The sequence below is a fragment of the Euprymna scolopes genome, chromosome 45, assembly GCF_053919585.1.
Source record: "Euprymna scolopes isolate OS-2025 chromosome 45, ASM5391958v1, whole genome shotgun sequence".
NCBI classification, from domain to species: domain Eukaryota; kingdom Metazoa; phylum Mollusca; class Cephalopoda; order Sepiida; family Sepiolidae; genus Euprymna; species Euprymna scolopes.
Window position 1 is genome coordinate 11,463,271 of NC_136526.1, and position 20,046 is coordinate 11,483,316.

General features: G+C 32.7%; 1 protein-coding gene and 1 non-coding gene across 3 annotated transcripts in view; one reads left to right on the plus strand and one right to left on the minus strand.

Moving 5' to 3' along the window:
- Nucleotides 1-402: 402 nt before the first annotated feature.
- Nucleotides 403-20,046, minus strand: part of LOC145269252 (GMP synthase [glutamine-hydrolyzing]-like) — a 120,338-nt gene continuing 100,694 nt past the window's right edge. For both annotated transcript variants that reach the window (XM_080124878.1, XM_080124877.1), the window contains exons 12-17: nt 18,293-18,398; nt 17,014-17,129; nt 13,508-13,633; nt 8,518-8,633; nt 6,998-7,301; nt 403-2,080 (exon numbers count right to left, since the gene is read on the minus strand). In XM_080124878.1, coding sequence (XP_079981004.1) covers nt 1,979-2,080; nt 6,998-7,301; nt 8,518-8,633; nt 13,508-13,633; nt 17,014-17,129; nt 18,293-18,398 — 870 coding nt within the window. In that variant the 3' untranslated portion in view covers nt 403-1,978. The remainder of the gene's footprint in view (nt 2,081-6,997; nt 7,302-8,517; nt 8,634-13,507; nt 13,634-17,013; nt 17,130-18,292; nt 18,399-20,046) is intronic.
- Trnar-acg (transfer RNA arginine (anticodon ACG)) lies at nt 11,836-11,908 on the plus strand. The gene has a single exon. It is a non-coding gene; the product is annotated as a tRNA-Arg (tRNA).

Here is a 20,046-nt window from a genome sequence, read left to right on the forward strand (position 1 = left end):
AGGAAAAGAAAAAAGAAAAAACAGGAAAAGAAAAAAGAAAAAACAGGAAAAGAAAAAAGAAAAAACAGGAAAAGAAAAAAGAAAAACAGGAAAAGAAAAAAGCAAAAAAAAAAAAAAAGAATCAAAACACCAAATTACAGTGTTTGTTTTTGTTTTTGTTTTCTACATTTATTCACTTTGCTATTTCCTTTTACGTAGCATTATGATTTTATCAGCGATGCTCTGTATAATCCGACTGTTGAAGTTTCCACCAAAGCCGAGATACGTCTTGTTCACAATAAGCAGCAATACCGAAATAAAACTATCAATCTATGCGATATTTTAGAATGATATTTTCGTTTCGTCACAGGTACGTACATAAGATTTTTTTTTAATTTAAAGAAGAACATTTGAAAACCTGAAAATGTTATCAAATGATAAAAATTTTTTTATTTACTTTTTTTGTTGTTGTTAAAGTCCAAATTTTCGCCAATAACATGGCTTTATCAAGAAGAGGATAGTCTGATGTAGTTTTTTCTTTTTCTTCATAATGTTGTTATTAAGAGGCTGACGCCTCCCAAAGAGAAAAAAAAATGTCTTGTATCGGTGCGGTTTCAAATCCGTGTTTGTAATCGCTTGGTTTAAGCGCAAAATTTAAGAAATGGATAGTCACAAATTTTAGAAAACTTTTTGATATAAATTTAAAATGAGGACATTTCTATTTCTTAAATTTATTTTGATAATACAACTAGCCACCAAATAATGAACGTTCAAATTTTGCTGGAAATGAAACAAAACTTTGCCATTTTATGCGCTATTTTCTCAAAAGCCAATTTTTAGTTTATATTGAAAAATGCAGGCTTTGAACAAAATCCTTACAAATGTAATTTTATGGGGGAATTCGAGACAAAAACCAAAGTTTTTAATAATAAAGGATAAAAACAAAAAGATTACTAAATACTCAGAAAATAGAGAGACAGAGAATAAGCCAGCCGTGAAGAGGAAAGAAAATGGGAGTTGGGGATAGAAAAAGGAAAGTTGGGAGTGGGGATTGGGAAAGAAAGACAAAGGTGAAAGAAAAAAGGGTACTTGTACAGTTTAATCAAGACATTAAAAAATGAAAATATCGAAAAAAAAGTTATATTGTACGCATCCGTTTTGGACTGAAGATCTCTGAAAAAAATTTCATTTAATTTGATCGAGTAGTTTTTTTTTTTTTTTTATAGCAGAAAAAGACGTTCTTATGAGAGCGTGTTGAAGTCAGCCATTATGGAATTTGTTGAACACGCCTCGGGGAGATAACTCCATGTAAAGCGCCGACACTCCCTCCCCATCTTTATTACTAGCTTTTCTTCCTAAAAATCGAACCTTTTGCTCGATACCATAAATTGTTTTTTTGCTGTAAAAAACAAAATAACTACTTGATGAAATTAAGTGATATTTTTTTCTGAGAACTTCGTTCCATAACGGATACGTGCAATATAACCTTATTTTTTCTTTCAATATTTTCATTTTTGAATGTCTTGATTAAACTGTGCAAGTGCTAAAAAAAGGTTATGGAGAAAAAAAGAAAAAAAAAAGGAAGTGCATATTATGGGCAAGAGAGATAGGGAGAGCTGTGCAAATAATATATGCAGGCGGGGCGGGCAAGGTTGGCACAGAACGAATGGCAGAAGATGAAAGAAAAGGCGCAATATTGGACCATTCGAGAAGGGAGTAAAATAAAGTTTTTAATAATAAAAGATAAAAAAACAGGATGGGAAGTACCCAGAGAAATTAAAGATGCGGAAGAACAATTGTCCGTTAAAGGTGTGAATAATTTGGGTGGCAAAGGTGCCACTATTCCTGCTGCTGCCTGTAAGAACTTGAATTGCCAAAAAAATGAAGTTGTCACTATCCCTTTTGATGGCGACGGATGCAATGGTGCTATTCCCTCAGTTGATGCACTTGACGGTGATGCCGCTGGTAATCGGAGCAACGGCTTCTCCGTCCTGGAGGGTCATTCCCATTCAATTGTGCCAGGAGGCTTTGAGGTCAGATCGTACATCACCCGAGAGATACCAGGTACGGTTAAGATGGCCTCCACCATTTTTTGAACAACCTATAAAAAAAAAAAATAAATAAAAAAAAAAATAGAAAAAAAAATGGACAATTGAATGTAATACTATAGATATACTGAAAGATGTTGATCACACACACAAATACGAAGGGCGTTCCAAAAGTAATGCCTATTTTTTTTTATTTTTATTCCAGCCAAATAGATCAGCGGAGAACGCAAATTACATTTCTATGAGGACTGAACTCATGCATTCATGATCTGATCGTTTCATCTCTCCATCGCAGATATTGACGGTATAAAAATGTTGGTGACTATGTAGAAAAACAGAAAAATAAATTCTAGTGCACACAAATTCGCTCGTTTTAATGGTACCACCCCTGTCTTTGTAGCTCTTTAACTTTTATTAAAAAAAAAAAAAAAAAAAAAGGAGGCTTTACTTTTGCAACTACTTTCATATTTTATTTGGGTGCAACATTAGGCACCCGCTTTCCTTAGATTTTTGCCTTTTGGGGATTTTTTAAGCACATGATAGGGAGTGTTACATATGGGTTATGACAGGGTTTACCAAACTTCAAGACACCATGGCGCCCCTGAGCAGGGTAAAGATTTGGCATGGAGCACTAACAAAACAATTTCTAAAATAAATACGAAAAACATTAATTTCAAATTTTAACTTATACTTGTTTGTTAGTTTTTTTCTGTTTGTGATTTTACTATATTTTCGTGTTTACGACCATTTTTTTTTTTTTGTTTTTGATGAATCAAAAATTGTTGCATTTTTTTTTGTTTTTGATTAATCAAAAATAGTTGCATTTTTTTTTTGTTAATTTATTTTTTTTTTACTTTTTCACGAACCATCCTGAAACTTTTTACATCTGTAGTTATGTATCATTTCTATTTCCAGTAAGAAAGATAAATAATTAAATGTCTGCAGCCATTTAAATTTTTCATATAAAGCATTTTGTCCTATTCAAGTAATGCCTTCCAAAGCCCCTCAGCCTCACTTGTGGAGCCCACTTTGAGAAGCCCTGGGTTATGACAACAGCATATTCTTTTCCTAATTTTGATTCTCAGGTATATATCCATTGATATCTTATATTTTTATATAGAGTGATGTGGTTCTCAGTTGATTTATGGTGTCTAACTGTCGGATATATACTCGAGAGTCAAAACAATGAAAAGAATATGCTGTTGTCATAGCCTGGTTATAACCAATCGACCTTCAGCCATACTTTCTACCACATTGTGAGCCTGTCTGTCTTTATCGTTACTTCCATGGCAAGTGCTCGTCTGAGCTCCAATCTCCCCCCCCCCTGACAATCTTTCACGAAAAACACCAGTCTAGCTGAAACCACTGTCAAAAATTTTCCCCACTCTTTATCTGTGCCAAAACCAAAACGTAGATTCCATGAACAAAGCTTCTTTCTTAGAAGTGCACGCCTGTGGAACTCTCTACTGCTTGCCTGTTTCCCACCTGACTACAACCTGGATGTCTTCAAGTTCAACATAAACAAATTCCTGATGAACCACCCCCTTGATTAAGACACTTTATCAAATCTCCAATACTAATGATTACTACGATACTATTCCTTTGATTACTGTACACACATTAACCCTTATTCTCGAGTGGCTTCCGGGCCTTGATAAGTGGCGAATACCTTGTAGAAAAAAAAAAAAATTTCACAGTTACTTATCAGTGGTTATCCGTAGAGGGCCATAAGAGGAATATTAGTTAAGAGTAGGTTTGTGTGGGTTTTATTATATGGTAGGGCTTGGCGTGACCAGTCAGTTTATCGAATTGGGTTTCTTTGACCGCATGTCAAGCCCAGGTTGGCGCGAAAAGGAAATGTTGCAATACGCAGATGCATTTTTCCAGGTTATGCACTGATCAGCCATCAGAACCCTGTGTTTAAGCATCATATCTACGGCAAACTAGTGGCTTATTAGGGTAAAGGGTTTGAGAAAAAAAAAGGTTTTAGCTTAGTAGAACAGGGTTGACTTTCGCAAAGGTAGTAAAATAAAAAATTGAATTTTTAGTACCTCTTTGGTCAGAAAGCCGGCATCTTTAAACAAGTTTGGTTTGCATATCAACCATCTGTAGTTTATTTAATACTAAATTCTATAGCCAGAGTAATCTATACACAAAGTTGAATTTTTTTTCTCATACTGACATTGATATCAAAAGCCTACTTCAAAAATTATAAAAACAAACTTCTTAATATACTCAATCATGGATATGCGAGCAATTACATGAAGGTTAATTTGCATATGATGATTGGTTTCATTTCACTATTATACTGAATTATTTTTATGCATAGTTTCTACATTCTGCATAACAGCATAGAATCTGACAAAACCGTTCCTGCATACGAATATATATAAGTGTTCATGTCGATGTTTGTGCAAAAATTCTCGACCAAACTTCTCTTTGAATATTTGGTCTACACAATAAAATTAATCAGGTTGAACTGCCATAAGAAAAATCAGGTTTTGCTTAAAAAAAGGTAGATTTTGATCAAAATATTTTGTTTGTTTTATGGCATATCAACCCTTTTTGGATTATAGTCGAATGTAGTTATTTTTTCAATAGTTTTTATGTTTCAAGTTCTTTATATTTTCAAATATTTATTTGTAGAGTTTGGTTTGGTTGTTTTGTTTTACGGCATATCAACCTTTTTCAGGTTATTTAATTCCAAATCCAGTTATTTTGTAGAAGTTTCTTTTATTCTTCAAGCCTTTTGTATCTTCAATCGCTAGTTTGTAGTGTTTGGTTTGGTTGTTTTTATAGCAGATTTTATCATTTTTGTTCCCTGCCCTGCAGAACATGAATGAGTTTTGCAATGGGAGGGAAAAGGGTGATAGTGTTAATGTTTGGTACATTTTAAGTTGGGAACCCAGTGGGGGAGGAGGGGGTAGAAAGAGAAAGGGGAAATGGGAAGGAGAAGGGGAGAAAAAGTGGGTTGTTTTTGTGTTTGCAAAAGGAAGTAGAAAAACAAAAAAAAAAAGCATCAATGTCAGGTGCAGTTCGTGTCAGGATTTGGTTGGTTGTTTTTGTTTTACGGCATATCAACCTCTTTCAGGTTATTTAATGCTGAATCTAGTTATTTTGAGGAACGATTTTTAATGGAGTATATTTTTTTTCAAGTCAGATTCTATTTAACCCATAGTTGGGACCCTAACAGGTACTACCACTCAGGGTCAGAGTGGACCTGGGAGCAATGGTAATTAAATGGTGGCTCCACACTCCCCAAAGCCCGCAAGGTGGGGCCTCACCATCGGATATAGTTTTAGGTCATATCCAAGACCTCGTGTCAGGAAGCCAATATCTTCAGACAGCCTGATCTGGTAGCACCAGTTGTCAAGTATGATTCTATAAGTAGGATAATTAGAGATATTAATAAAATACATTGCTTGTAGAATGAAATTTCAGGGAGACTGGGAACATCACTCATTGAATAAAATTGGTAATGTAGGACCTGGTCTTTATAAGCAGCGAAAATTCTATAGAGAAAATGAGACACCCGTCTTTGAAAACATTACTTTCAAGCATTGATAATCTTTTTTGATTCTTAGCCAGCACCTTTTAGTCTATTTTGGAAACTAAAAAAGAAATAACGTTTTGATTTTTTATTTATTTTTTAATAATTAGATCGAATAATACAGCTGGGGATGAACTTAGAGATACTAGAGAATAACAAGAGCTTGGAAGACGACATCTATAAATCTCACCTGTCTGTTTAAATGTATGTATGTGCCTTAAACTTTCGACAGTGGCAATGAATTTTCACAAGATCGGTATCATTTTGAAGCTCGACCCTTCGGATGACAAATCGAGAAATTGGCTAAAAACATTAATTCCTTCACGCTCAACTGGGCACTTTTCTACAAAGAGGGGGGGAGGGAGGGAGGGGAGTCGCTTTTTTTCACCGATATTTTCGAAAGCCATCCCCTCTTTTTGAATGACTAGCCTTAATTTAAACTTTCGCCACTTCCGGTTTGGCGATGGATGCAACGGCAAAGATGTCACTTTTTTTTTTCACGTTCATTTCCTCCTTTGCGGCACGAGTTCGATCTTGCCTGCTGCCTACTACCACTTTCTTTTTTTTTTTTGCTCAATACATCTCCGAACACCCGGGCAGCACAACATGACCCTGCCTTGATAAGCAGCAACACACACACACACAAAAAAAACCCAAAATCACTCACTTCACATGTATATTTGAATTCAGCACACATGAAAAACCACTATATAGACATACATATCAAGTTTTTGTTGAGAAATATGAAAAAAGAGCCATAAAAAGGGGCGTTTTTAGTACTAAAAGTCCCTGGGGACGCGGACCAGAATTTTGTCAGGTTCACCCATATTGAATTTATATTAAGAACAATGGTCTCCACGTTTTGGCAAAGTTTTAGGAAAATCTAATCGATGGATCAAACGCTATGGGGGCAAAAACTGTAATTTTTTACCTCTTTGAGCCCCTGGAGACGCCGAATCCCAGTGTAAATAGATAACAGTGCAGTTTCAGGCCTTAACACATGTATATTTGAGTTGACCACCGTGAAAAACACTATACAGTCAGACATATCAAATTTTTGAGAAACATGGAAAAAAAAGAGCCACAAAAAGGAGCGTTTTTAGCATTAAAAGTCCCTGGGGATGTGAACCAGAATTTTGCCAGGGTCAACCATACTGGATCTATATTAAGAACAATGGGCTTCACATTTTGGCCAAGTTTCAGAAAAATCTAATGGATGGATCAAAAGTTATGGGGCAAAACATGTCATTTCGGGGCATTTTTGACTTCTTTTGAGCCCCTCCGGACGCAAGGGTAATTTTCACAAAATTATTATTTTTTCTGTGAACATCTATTTAATTATTGGTAATGTATGACCTGGTCTTGATAAGCAGAGACGCAACTACACACACAGACCCCCCCCCCCAAAAAAAACACTCACCTCTTCAGGGATATGCACACCAGGTGTTGCTGGTATTCCGGTCATAAAATCATTGGTGATGAATGTACGTATGACAACCGACCTTTGACACGAAGGTTGGTGGTTAATAGGATCCCTGTCAAAATGCAAAGGGATTAAAATGATTGGCATTTGTGAGATCTTAGAAATGTGGCCAGAGTCCTGCAATACATTTGTGGCCATGAAATCAGCTTGTCTCAGAGTGCTCAGGACCCCATCTGTCAAGAAAGTAGGAGTTATATCTTCAACAGGAAAACGTACCATGCCTCCAAATACGTAGACGACCCTGGAAAAAAAAAAAAAAAAAAGTTTTTATTATTTAGATTTTTTGGTTCTTGTCCAAAATTCTCTCCTATATTAAAAAGTAAAAAAAAGAAAAATATGTACGATTGATGTACCTGTGATAAATTGAAAATAGCATATTCCAAAAATCATAAATTGATTGAATAGTTTTTTGTTTTTTTTTAAGAAAATCAAATTTTATGAGTATCAGACGAATGACCGTCTTAACTGCCATTTTGAAAAATATCTCAAACAAAAAATAAAACAGACTAATCATAGCTCACCACCTCCTTTAAAACACATGAACAAAAATATTTTTGATACTGGATCAAGTTTTTTTCCTCCAGATAAATTTAGGCTAAAAAAAGTTTTATTTAATTTCTGGTTCTTGTCCAAAATTCTCCCTATATTAAAAAGTAAAAAATCTGTACTATTTATATACCCGTAATAAATCGAAAATAGCATATTCCAAAAATCATGTCATTTTAAAAACATTTCTTACCTGTATTGCCAGTCCCTTTCCCCACAAGTTAATGTACCTATTTACAAACCACTGCTTATTATATATATATATATATTACACACACACATATTTATTTCAAAACTATATATACATATTTCAAATGTGGACCAGTGGTTTCAGTGTATTGAATAAACCATTTGTGGCTGAATGAAATCAATACAACTCATCAGCGATTTTATTTAATTTCTTTTCATCACCTCCTGACATGCTATATATATATATATATATATATATATATATAAAAACTTGTAGCGTTTTTGTGTGTGTATACACAACTCTCTTACAGCCTATGTCACAGTAATATATTGAGTGAGTTTCTAACAGTATTTTGTATAGTTTTAACTCATTTTCCCAAACTTAACGTGTACAACAGAGTTTGGCGCTATTTGTATTTTTCAAATACATCAATAAACACCAGTTTTTGAGCCGATTAAGCATTTTACATTAAATAAAAACACTAAAATTATCCAATTAGGTAGAAAAGTAATTTATCTTGCCCTTGATAACATTTACTTGTTATATATTTGCTTTTTGACAACTTTTTCGAATTTATGTGTATAGTAATACACCCCCCCCCTTTTTCTTTATTAATGTAGGAGCAATTCTGGATATGAACCAGAAGATTTTACTGGCTTTACAGACTCGGTGGGCGACCCACATATGTCATGATCATTTCATTTACCTGGACAAGACTTACCTGTTGATATTATGACAAATCTTTGGAATCAATTTGGCTAATGTAAACAGATTTTCCCAAACAGGCTCTGTATCGCCCGACAAACTTGCAACATAGCTGTACGTTCGACCATCACCCTGGAATAAAATTAAAATATTTTAATCAAATAAATAATTCAATGGATTGGATGTCAGTGTTTCTCTCTTCTTATATATAAACTAGCAGGGGTATCCAGTGTTGCCAGGGTATGTTGAATAATATTAGCCTACACATTTTAGCCAAGTTTAGAAAAATCTAATGGAGGGATAAAACGCTATGGGGCAAAAGTGTCATTTTTGGTCATTTTGGGCCATTTTTACCTCTTTTGAGCTGCTGAGGATGCCGAATCACTGTGTAAATGGGTAACGGTGCAGTTTCAGGCCTTAACACCTGTATATTTGAGTTGACCATGGGAAAAGCAACTATATAGTCAGACATATCAAGTTTTTGTTGATATATATGAAAAAGAGATGTTTTTAGCACTAAAAGTTTCCGGGGACGCGCACCAGAATTTTGCCAGGGTCACCCATACTGAATATTAAGAACAATGGGCTCCACATTTTGGCCAAGTTTTAGAAAAATTTAATGGATGGATCAAATGCTATGGGGCAAAAAGTGTCATTTTTGACCTCTTTTGAGCCCCTGGGTCGCAATGGGAATTTTCGCAAAAATTTTTTTTTTTTTTTACTGTGCACATCTATTTAATGAAATCCAATTTGTGGCAAAATTTCAGGAAAAACTAATGATTATCTGACATTCATCTGGAATAACGGAGGCCACTGAAAACATAGGTCCCTCTCCGATAAATCAGGGTACCAATAAATATAAGTCAAGCATGCGGGGTCCCTCTCCATGAGTGAAAAATTTACTTTCAGCATGTCAAAAACAATCCGTCTTGATCAGTGTCAACTTTTTTCTTCCCCACCACTAAGTTTTTATACCCCTCCCTCCCCAAGAAAAGAAATTAAAATTTTTTTTTTTTTTTTTAAAGTAAATCAGTGGAAAAACAACGTAGGAGGTTTCCAGAACACTACTAAAAACACTAATTAAAATTAAGGAGATACTTAAAATTATTTTTAAGTACTTTATTTCTTATTTAAAAATAAGTCTACTTGATGAGTTTACATGATTTTTTTTTTTTTATTGTATGACTCCCCCCCCCCCCCCATCCATCATGGGTTTTCATACAAGTAGGATTCTATACAAGTTCCTTATTTCTTATTTAAAAATAAAAGTACTTGGTTTTACATGATTTTTTTCTTGTATGACCTTGTCTTTCTGCCACTGGTAAGATTTTTATTTTTTCATATGGGTAGAATTTTAGATATTTTATTTCTGATGATATCTTTCTGTAATTTTAACACAATCTAAGACATTGGGAATTTTTTTTGAAAAATGCAAAATTCAAACAATCTTTATGAAAAACTAATGTCTTTTAAACGTTTCCCATTTTCAGCTTCACATATCTGTGCTCTTTCCAAAACATTATTCATGACAGACTGCAGAATCTCTGGATTGCAATTTAATTTTTTCTTGTGGGGATATCTAAAAGAGTCAATGTTAACAAACCCCAAACCCTGCAAAAAATTGAAGGAAAACATCAGAAACGAAATAAGGGAGTTAAACCGCAATCCAGAGATTCTGCAATCTGTCATGAATAATGTTTTGGAAAAAACACAAATATGCGAAGCTGAAAATGGGCAGCATTTAAAAGACATTATTTTTCATAAATAAAGATTGTTTGAATTTTGCATGTTTTTTTGTTTTTTTAAAATTTCTTAATGTCTTAGATTGTGTTAAATTACAGAAATATATGAAGAATAAAACTAAGTTCAAAACCCTTCAGTGACTTTGTGGACACCCTTATATTAATAGTATAATTGTTTTGCCATATGTTTCTTTCTCTTCATCTATATTTCTCCTCCTACATCCACTTTGCAACCATTTCATTGTATGTGAAAATAAAAAATCTTAAAATTTGAAAAACAAACTCTTCAAAGATTTTTTAAAATCCTCTAAAAGAACAAGTGTTTAGAATGAAATAAGGAACAAACTAGCAAGATGCCTGGCATTACCCGGTTATAAAATATGCTTAAACATGTTTTAATTTATGCAGATTTCATATTTATAATTACAGAGCCAATTCTCTATTATATTGTACCCAATAAATAGCAGTAAAAAAAAAAAAAAAAGCTAAGGTGTCATCACCTAGAATCAAAACCAAAACCTATAGGGCTGCAGCCTAAGTTATTAATGTTTGAGCTATTGTCAGTTGGATATGAAACAGCTAAAAATGAATGTTAACATATAAATGTATATTTGTGCATGCATACAAGGGCACTTTAAAGTCGACTTACGCCTACCAATTTTTTCAATTTTGACACCATAGCAGCTATTTTTACCATAAAAACAGTTCACAAAAAAAAAAAAAAAAAAAAAAAAAAAAAAATTGACACCTGCCTCGCACCATTCTGTGACCTTGGAAGTGCAGTTTTGGAAAAAAAAAAAAAAAAAAAAAAAAAAAAAAAAAAAAAAATGGAGACAGACACAGTAACTTTTATATAGGTTCATTAACAAATATTCAGTAGATAATGAGAAAAAAAAAAAGAGATAAAAATTTAAAACATCCAAAAACAAGAGAAATTTAAGAGACAATCAATCATGTCCTTGCAAAGCGGAAGTGTCTATTAGATTAATTAGTAGAAAACATTTTGTGTCCTAGCACTTTTGCATGAGGGCAATAGATGGTGCATATTTAGAATAACACTTATTTCCATATTTTCCCAAAATGAGGACGGGGGGGGGGGTACGGTGGTAGGATGGCATCAGATAGAAGTGAAGCTGATGAAAGCAAAATTTTGTAAGCAACAACAAAAAAAAAAAAAAAAAAAAAAAAAGATGTGTGCCGGGCACAAAGTTACATTTATTGTCACTGCCAAGCAATTTTTCTGCAATTTCCAAAAACTAAAATCAGCAAATAGTGTATATGAATATATGAAATATATATTAAATTTATAATTATCTATATTATTAATAAAATTCTAAATGTTTATATATTTATTTATGTGCGTGTGCCTATATACCAATAAAACTTTCAAACGGATGTACCGCATAGAAAAATTCTTTTTTCCCCTGAAAGGTGTGAATCCCTAGATTGTCCTGATCTATATATGGCTCATAACGAACAATGCAGAGTCACACAAAAAGCCCGAAATAAGGGTTTTGGGGCAGTTTTGTAAACTTGTCCAAAAAGTTATCTGTCCATATACAGTCGTGGTAACATCTTTCGGCATACAGACAGGACTTGTGACACAATGGATAATGTGCCTGACTACGGATCAGAAGATTCCAGGTTCGAATCCTGGCAAGTTCATAATTTTAACTATCATTTTATCCAACATTTACTCATTAGTCTTACCCTTAAGATATTTTTTTTTATCAGTGATTTTGTTTTGTGTAGATGGGAATTTTCCATACTCTGAGTTCACAAGGTAAGTGGTGATGGTAAGACGATGTTGAGTGTACTTGATGTTGAGTATTTGACTCGGCGTTGTGTGTGATGCATCGGCACAACTGCTAGTTTTTTTAATATTTTCATCAATTAAGCAAGAAAGTATCTTAGTGTGCCAAATACGAATATCAGTTTGTACATTGTTTGTAATAAAATTAACTCAAATCAGCTTTTATTTATAGTGAATCAACTTATAACTTATATAAGTATTTGCTAAAAAACAAAAAATACATGCCAGGGGCCAAATACGCGATAACTTAAACATACTATTCAATGTGTTATTTTGAGATGCCAGTTCAAGTTAAAGACAGTTATAATTAGGGCAATGACAACAGCATATTCTTTTGATTGTCTTGACTCTCGAGTATATATCCGACACAGACAATGAATCAACCGAGAACCACATCACTCTACATAAAAACATAACATATCAATGGATATATATACCTGAGAATCAAAACAAGGAAAAGAATATGCTGTTGTCATAGCCCTAGTTATCACACATGCCAAGTGCACATTGACTAATAGAAAAATATTTGGTTACGGGTTTTATCGCGCGAGGCTTAGCAAATGCCAGGGTACGAGAATACTTGTAGTTGGCAGCGAATGTGTTAAGTTAGCAAGCGAACACCTTACTGACGGGCTTACAAAAACACAGATTTAATAACGTCATTGCAACGTTAGCTACTTAAAACGAAACACGTAACGAAATCTGCGTATGCGCAATTTGCAAATGTTGTTAAGAGCAAGGTTTTTATTTTACCCCCACCTAAAAGAAAATGATATTTCAACACAAAATAATTAACCATTTTTCTCTAATTTTTCAATATTATTTATCCGAGAGACCGCTCTTTCTTACGATACCATGTCCATGCCGCAATGATATGGACGACGGAAGTTTTTAGCAGGCATACGAACATGCAGACATTTGAGATTATTTAATGGACTAGCATGAGTACCCGGCATTGTCCAGATAGAAAGAGGTGGTATACTAAGGCTATTGAGCCCCCCCCCCAATGTTTCTATCAAAATAGCAGCGAGTACTTGTGTGAGCACAAAAAAAAAAAAAAAAAAAAAAGCTGTAGTATGAAGGGGCAGGCCTGAACCTGTGAGGAAAAGGAGGCAAAAAAAGCAAATGCGCTAGCTGTCATGACCACGACAACTTATGACATCACACGCCTTCAAAATAACGTTTAATAAATGTATGTTGAGATTGGTAGGCATATAACTTGCAAAAAATTGTTGATGCAAAAGCTGACCCCTCCTTGTAAAAAAAGGCCCAGGTGACCAGCACAGAAGGAATCTTTTTGGACAATTTTTTTTTTTTTAATACATATTTTTCATCTGAGAGATTGATCTTTCTAATTCACGGTCCAATGCGTGTGTCAAGTTTTTTGGCAGACACACACAAACACACACACATTTTCCCTTTTATATAACAGAAAAAAAAAGTAAACTCACCTGTACGCCGACCGTTTTCACAGGTAATAACATGGCGCTGAGTGTTTGCATTTCTGTGATTCGAACCAATTCTGCTTGTTCTTCATCTGTTGTGCAACCTTTGACTCTGTTCAACAAAGAGTGAGGCTAGAAACGGGGGAAAAAAAAAATAAAAATAAGGATTGGTAGTTATAAAAAGGAAATATAAGTGAATAAAAGTAGTTCCAGAGAAATAAATAAATATATTATATATACACACACACACTTCAGAATTAAATTATCTAACAATCAACTGGTATAGAAACCTGTGATTATAATTCTTACAAAATATTATTGGCAGTAATATTCTATAAGTACTATCCCACCTAAATAAAAATTGCTCGATATACAAGATAGAGCAAATAAATCAAATTTTAGTCATTCGATAAATTTAAAAATTTATGACGTGGAATATTTAAATTTCAAATCAAAAGTTTTTTTATTATTCTATGTAAGATTCAAAATACAGTTTGGATCACTTTACAACATTGCTATCAAAGACATTCACTTCGGATTTTACCATGCAATTTGGATGTGAATTTTTATATCCTTTTCATTAACTTCCCTTACTCTATGATATTTAAATACTTAACTTTTAATTGTGATTTTCCATGTCTCAATGACTTTAGCAATAAATTTTTCTTCTCTGAAGACATGGTAGACATCAAATTCCTATAGGATAAGGAATTAGAATATTTCAAATGTTTTTTTTGTCTTACATAGGATAATAAAATCTTTTGATTTGAAATTTAACCATTTCACATTATAAATTTTAAAATTTATTGAATTACTAAAATTTGATATATATATATATATATATATAATTGAACTTAAACTTGTCTAGATTGCGTTTATCTTCTATAACGAGCTACTAAAGTAATTGCATGAATTATGAGTTTTTAATGTAACTATTTACTATGCCTCCCCACGGGACAGAGTTAGACACCAGGGTCGTTTTTTGAGTTTTTAATGTAAGCAAACAAAATGGTAATTGTATAATCCTAACCCCCTCTGTTATCCGGGGGGTAGGCCGCATCCGTCGCTAACCTGGTTCACGGAAGCATACTTGTGATGTACTCTTGGCCGTGTTCATTGCTCTTGGCTCGCAGGACCATAGATGCAACCCAGCAGGGCTACATTCTTACTTGTCTAGTGATGGACCCCTCAAGCGTGACCAGACTCTCATTGGTTACTGGAAAATATCTCTTCTCAGGGCACACGAAATGTGCATGACCCTAAGTCTGTGTGGCAACACTGTCGATTTCGGCCGTCACTGACTTCGTGCTGGATTCGGTCTATCTCTTTCATCATTTGGCGTCAGGGCATACCTGAAATAAACTGCATCTTCATTCAAGCCGGCAATCGAGAAACAAAGAAAAACTCTGGTTCATTTTCGTAAAAACCAAACAAAATAATTATTTATAAATCATTTTACACTTGTTTAAAGTAGAGTTCTTTGATCCGAGCTTCATGATGCAGGTTGTATAACTTAAGTTCATCTAGTTAATTTCCCAGCTAAGAACAAGAGCTTTTCAACTTAGCTCTTATGAGGGTTTCTGCCCCCACCCCAGGCGAGGCGAGAGCAATGTGGACGTCTCGATGCCAGCCAGTAAAAAGACCCTAATTCTAAAAAGCCAATCGTTTTTATAAAACTGGCCTCTTCCCCACTGTCACATTGAAGACCACTTTTCCTTTTCTTTCCTCTGAACGTCTTTTTTTCTCTATCCCATTATCTTATATTCTTTTTGTGAACTTCTCTCTCCATTCTCTTCATTCCCTTGTGAACTTCACTCTACATTCCCTTCATTCCCTTGTGAACTTCTCTCTCCATTCTCTTCATTCCCTTGTGAACTTCACTCTACATTCCCTTGTGAACTTCACTCTACATTCCCTTCATTCCCTTGTGAACTTCTCTCTCCATTCTCTTCATTCCCTTGTGAACTTCACTCTACATTCTCTTGTGAACTTCACTCTACATTCCCTTGTGAACTTCACTCTACATTCCCTTCATTTTCTCTTCTCTTGTGAACCTCCTCCCTCTCTTTCATGACCATATCTCTCCCCAGGTTCAATTTTATTTATCTATCTGTCCAACCAACTTATCACTGGCTTGGTGGCCTGGTAGTTAAATACAACAGGTGGACCCGAATGACAACATCTCCCAGACACCAAAGCAGACATTTTGAACCCAAGTCATTGTTTCCACAATAACTGAATTGTTCTTTCTAAACTCAACCAGAAAACGATCCTGTATTGTTTTTCTGCCAAAATCAAGAATCTCATTATCATATTTATTTATCCCCCCCCCCCTTGAAATATTTTATTTCTTATGGACATTTTTGCCTCTTCTTATTCGCTACATAAGTACAAAATAGAAATTAAAACCCTTAAAGAACAATTATTATCTATTATTTTCTTCTTTTCTTGATAAAGTCCTAGGAACATTTTTCTTTTTTTCTTGATCAAATATCACACCCCCTCTCCTACCTTCTCTTCCTCTATTTGACAAGCAAGACCATCTGGTATTGCCAGGGATCTTGCTACAATTGCAGCTTCTCTTCAAATTTTTAAATCATGCTCAAACACATTTTATTTCTGCTTGGTGGATTGATAGTTGCTATTTCTTCTGATGAGTTAAGGGCAAAATAAATTCAATGATTGATATAATAATAAAGTGAATGATTTTGTGCTACGAAACAGATACTGTCAAGAAGTGTAAATGTCAACTGAATTAAAGGAATAAATTGTAAGATGGTCAAAATAATGGAGTTTGGAATATAGACTTTTGTCATTTATTTATTATATGCTCTGTAACTACATCGAGCTTCTTAAATAAGGATTGGTTTATATAAAAAGGAAATATAAGCGAGTAAAAATATTTACAATGATTTCACATCGTGAACAATCATCAGACGGCTAAAACACGTTCTTATAGCTGCCCTGATTATGAAGCACATGAAAGAACGCATTTGTCGTTTGATTATCTCCGAAGGCGTGATATATATTAGCAGGCTGTCTGATACGGAGATATGTCAAGCTGTTGCTAGCATAATATAAATGAAAAAAAATCCAGTGCAGACCTTGCCTCAGTGAGATTAAAACAAAAGGACCCTAAAAAAATTAAATGGTTGACATTTCGACAGAATTTTCACTTTTTTTTTTTTTTAATTTATTGTACAGATTAAATTTAATGGATGGATTAATAAATTTTTTTAAAAATTTAATGTACGGATTAATAATTTTTTAAAATTTAATGTACGGATTAATGTATGGATTAATAAATTTTTCAAAAAATTTAATGTATGGATTTAATGTTCTTTCATAACAGTGGCCACCATTTACAATTTCAGCTTGATCAGAGCTGTTAAGTATAGAGCCATTTTTGTTTGGCATAAAAATTACACTAGTTGGGAAATTATAAAAATGGCGGACTAATGTTTGTACTCTCACTGAAAAATTGAATTTAATCGATGCAAGAGAAAACTTACCGTTTTTAAAGAATTACTGAAGTCAATAATTATTTTGAGCAACTGAGTTGTTTCTCCAAAATCCTTGTCCATGTAGCGATCTTCAGCACATAAAACTCTGATTGCCAATCCAGGACCTGTAGATAGGGAAAAGAAATGCTAATTCAAATCAAGCAGAATTCTTACTTTAATTTTTCTATTTTAATACAAAACAATCTGAGCATGTGGGGTCCCTCTCTATGAGTGAAACATTTACTTTCACCAAGACGTATGTTTATGCAAAATTAAACAAATCCACAGCGTGGTTGAAAAAAGTGAAATCAGAGGTATCCCGGAAAATCAGTTCTGGAAAAATTTTACTTTCACCATGATTTGTGCAAAATTAAAAAAAAAAAAAAAAAAAAAAAAAAGGTTAGTGCGAACAAACGAACGGAAGTGAATTACTTGGTCCAATTCCTTCTTTGTTGGGGGACCAATAATTGTCACTACAAATTTTGGGTTAGACTCCTTGATTTGAAAGAAAGGGACCACGATTAGGTTTCTTAATCTTTGTTGATGAGATTTGATAATTCAAACAACTATCCAGAGAGTAAGGCATCAACAAGAAATCTGGACCAAACACCGAAAAACATGGCGTGAAAACTCACTACAATCTGTACACCATACGTAAGGGACCTTGTAGAAAAAAATTCAAAGAATATGTAATTCATATATGAGGACATATTCAAGCATCTTCTGCGAATAAAATACCTAAAGAAAAGGGTAAATTTTTACATCAACTACAACAACTGATTCACATTCTAAATGTCGACTTTCATATGGGTATGCTGACAACGAATATCACAGTTAAATTTGGGTCTGATAAGTTGCTTATTTGTTAACCAATGTAAAAGCTAATGTAATCCCTGGCAGCCATTTTATTTTCACAACTGAGCCGTTAGTAATGTGCAAATATCTCCTCCCTCAGGAAAAAATGGAATGTTTATTCAGAAAGCCATTCTTAACATGAGAAGGTTGGGGGTGTTTTGTCATTTGCTGGAAAGATTTAAAAAAATTTTTTTTTTTTTTTAACACACATGCACATTTACTAATTCCTCGGTTTAAAATCTGGATCAAAAATTTGTTGAGTATATATGTTGAAAATTGTCCTCACACACATTCTCATTTTTATAGATTGACTAGTAGGCTGCCTGGCATTGCCCTGTTGTAAAATATGCTTGGATATATTTTGCAGATTTTGTATTTATTATTATATCATATTGGACCCAATATATAGTAATGATCTAAAATGTTAACTTACCCGGAAATGGATGCCGCTGTACCAGCTCAGTCGGAAGACCCAAACTTTTGCCTATAACTCTCACTTCATCCTTGTGAAAATCTTTCAATGGCTCAACAACACGACCCTACAAACACAAAGCATTTTTATGAAAAAAAAAAAAAAAAAAGTTTTAGATTACATTTTTATGTTATTAAATTTTGTTATATTAAAAAAAAAAAAAAAGTTTTAGATTACATTTTTATGTTATTAAATTTTGTTACATTAAAAAAAAAAAAAAAAGTTTTAGATTACATTTTTATGTTATTAAATTTTGTTACATTAAAAAAAAAAAAAAAAAGTTTTAGATTACATTTTTATGTTATTAAATTTTGTTACATTAAAAAAAAAAAAAAAAAGTTTTAGATTACATTTTTATGTTATTAAATTTTGTTACATTAAAAAAAAAAAAAAAAAGTTTTAGATTACATTTTTATGTTATTAAATTTTGTTACATTAAAAAAAAAAAAAAAGTTTTAGATTACATTTTTATGTTATTAAATTTTGTTACATTAAAAAAAAAAAAAAAAGTTTTAGATTACATTTTTATGTTATTAAATTTTGTTACATTAAAAAAAAAAAAAGTTTTAGATTACATTTTTATGTTATTAAATTTTGTTACATTAAAAAAAAAAAAAAAAGTTTTAGATTACATTTTTATGTTATTAAATTTTGTTACATTAAAAAAAAAAAAAAAGTTTTAGATTACATTTTTATGTTATTAAATTTTGTTACATTAAAAAAAAAAAAACTTGTCATTTATTTTAAATGTTTCATCTTTTTTTTTTTTTTTTTTTCAAACAAAATGTTTTGATTCAATTAAGAAAAATGTTTTAATAAAATCACAATTCCTCTGCAACTACTGTTGCATTTTTCTTTTTTGTAATTTAAAAAATTACATTTTTAAAAACAATTAAAAAAATGTGTTTAAAAATTACATTTTTAAAAACCTTAATATTAAAAAACAGTAGTCTCAATTTAAAAAATAACATTTTTAAAAACCTTAACATTAAAAAAGTCTCAATGTATAAAATTACATTTTAAAAAACTTGAATCTTAAAAATGTCTAAATTTAAAAAACATTACCATAAAAAAAACAAAAAACATCTTTTCTTAATGCTTCCATTTTTTATTAATATGACCTAAAATTAGTCAGCTGTTTCTTCTATTATACCATATCATTTTAATAAAGTAGATGTAAAAAAATATAAAATAAAGCAGTCATGTGACAATTTTCTTTAATAAAAATTGCCTTTTTTTTCATAATGTCTTTATTCTTTGGTAAAAAAAAAAAAAAAAAAAAAAAAGAAAAGTTGTCTCTTTTTCTTACAATTCATTGGTTTTAGTGTTCTAAATCTATAAAAGTGAAATTGTGTGGGCGTGTACATTTCCCTACCAAACTACTGTCAATTTTCAGTCTACAGACTCGAGATTTAACATAAGGAGTATTGAGATTTGGAAAATCTTTTTAATCGGTTTTTGGCCAGAAATTTGGCTGTCAAGGGGTCAAAGCTCAACGATTTGACCTTTGAAAACTACCAAACTCCTCTGCTAATTTTGGGTCTAAACACTTGAAATTTAGGATGTAGGTTACTTGGACATGGGTCAAACTTTTTAATTTGATTTGAGCTTAAAACAATAAATGATAAGGGGTCAAAGTTTTAAAAAATTTGACTTCTGCAGTCTACCAAATTACTCAGCCAATTTTTAGTCTAAACATTTGAAATTTTACATAA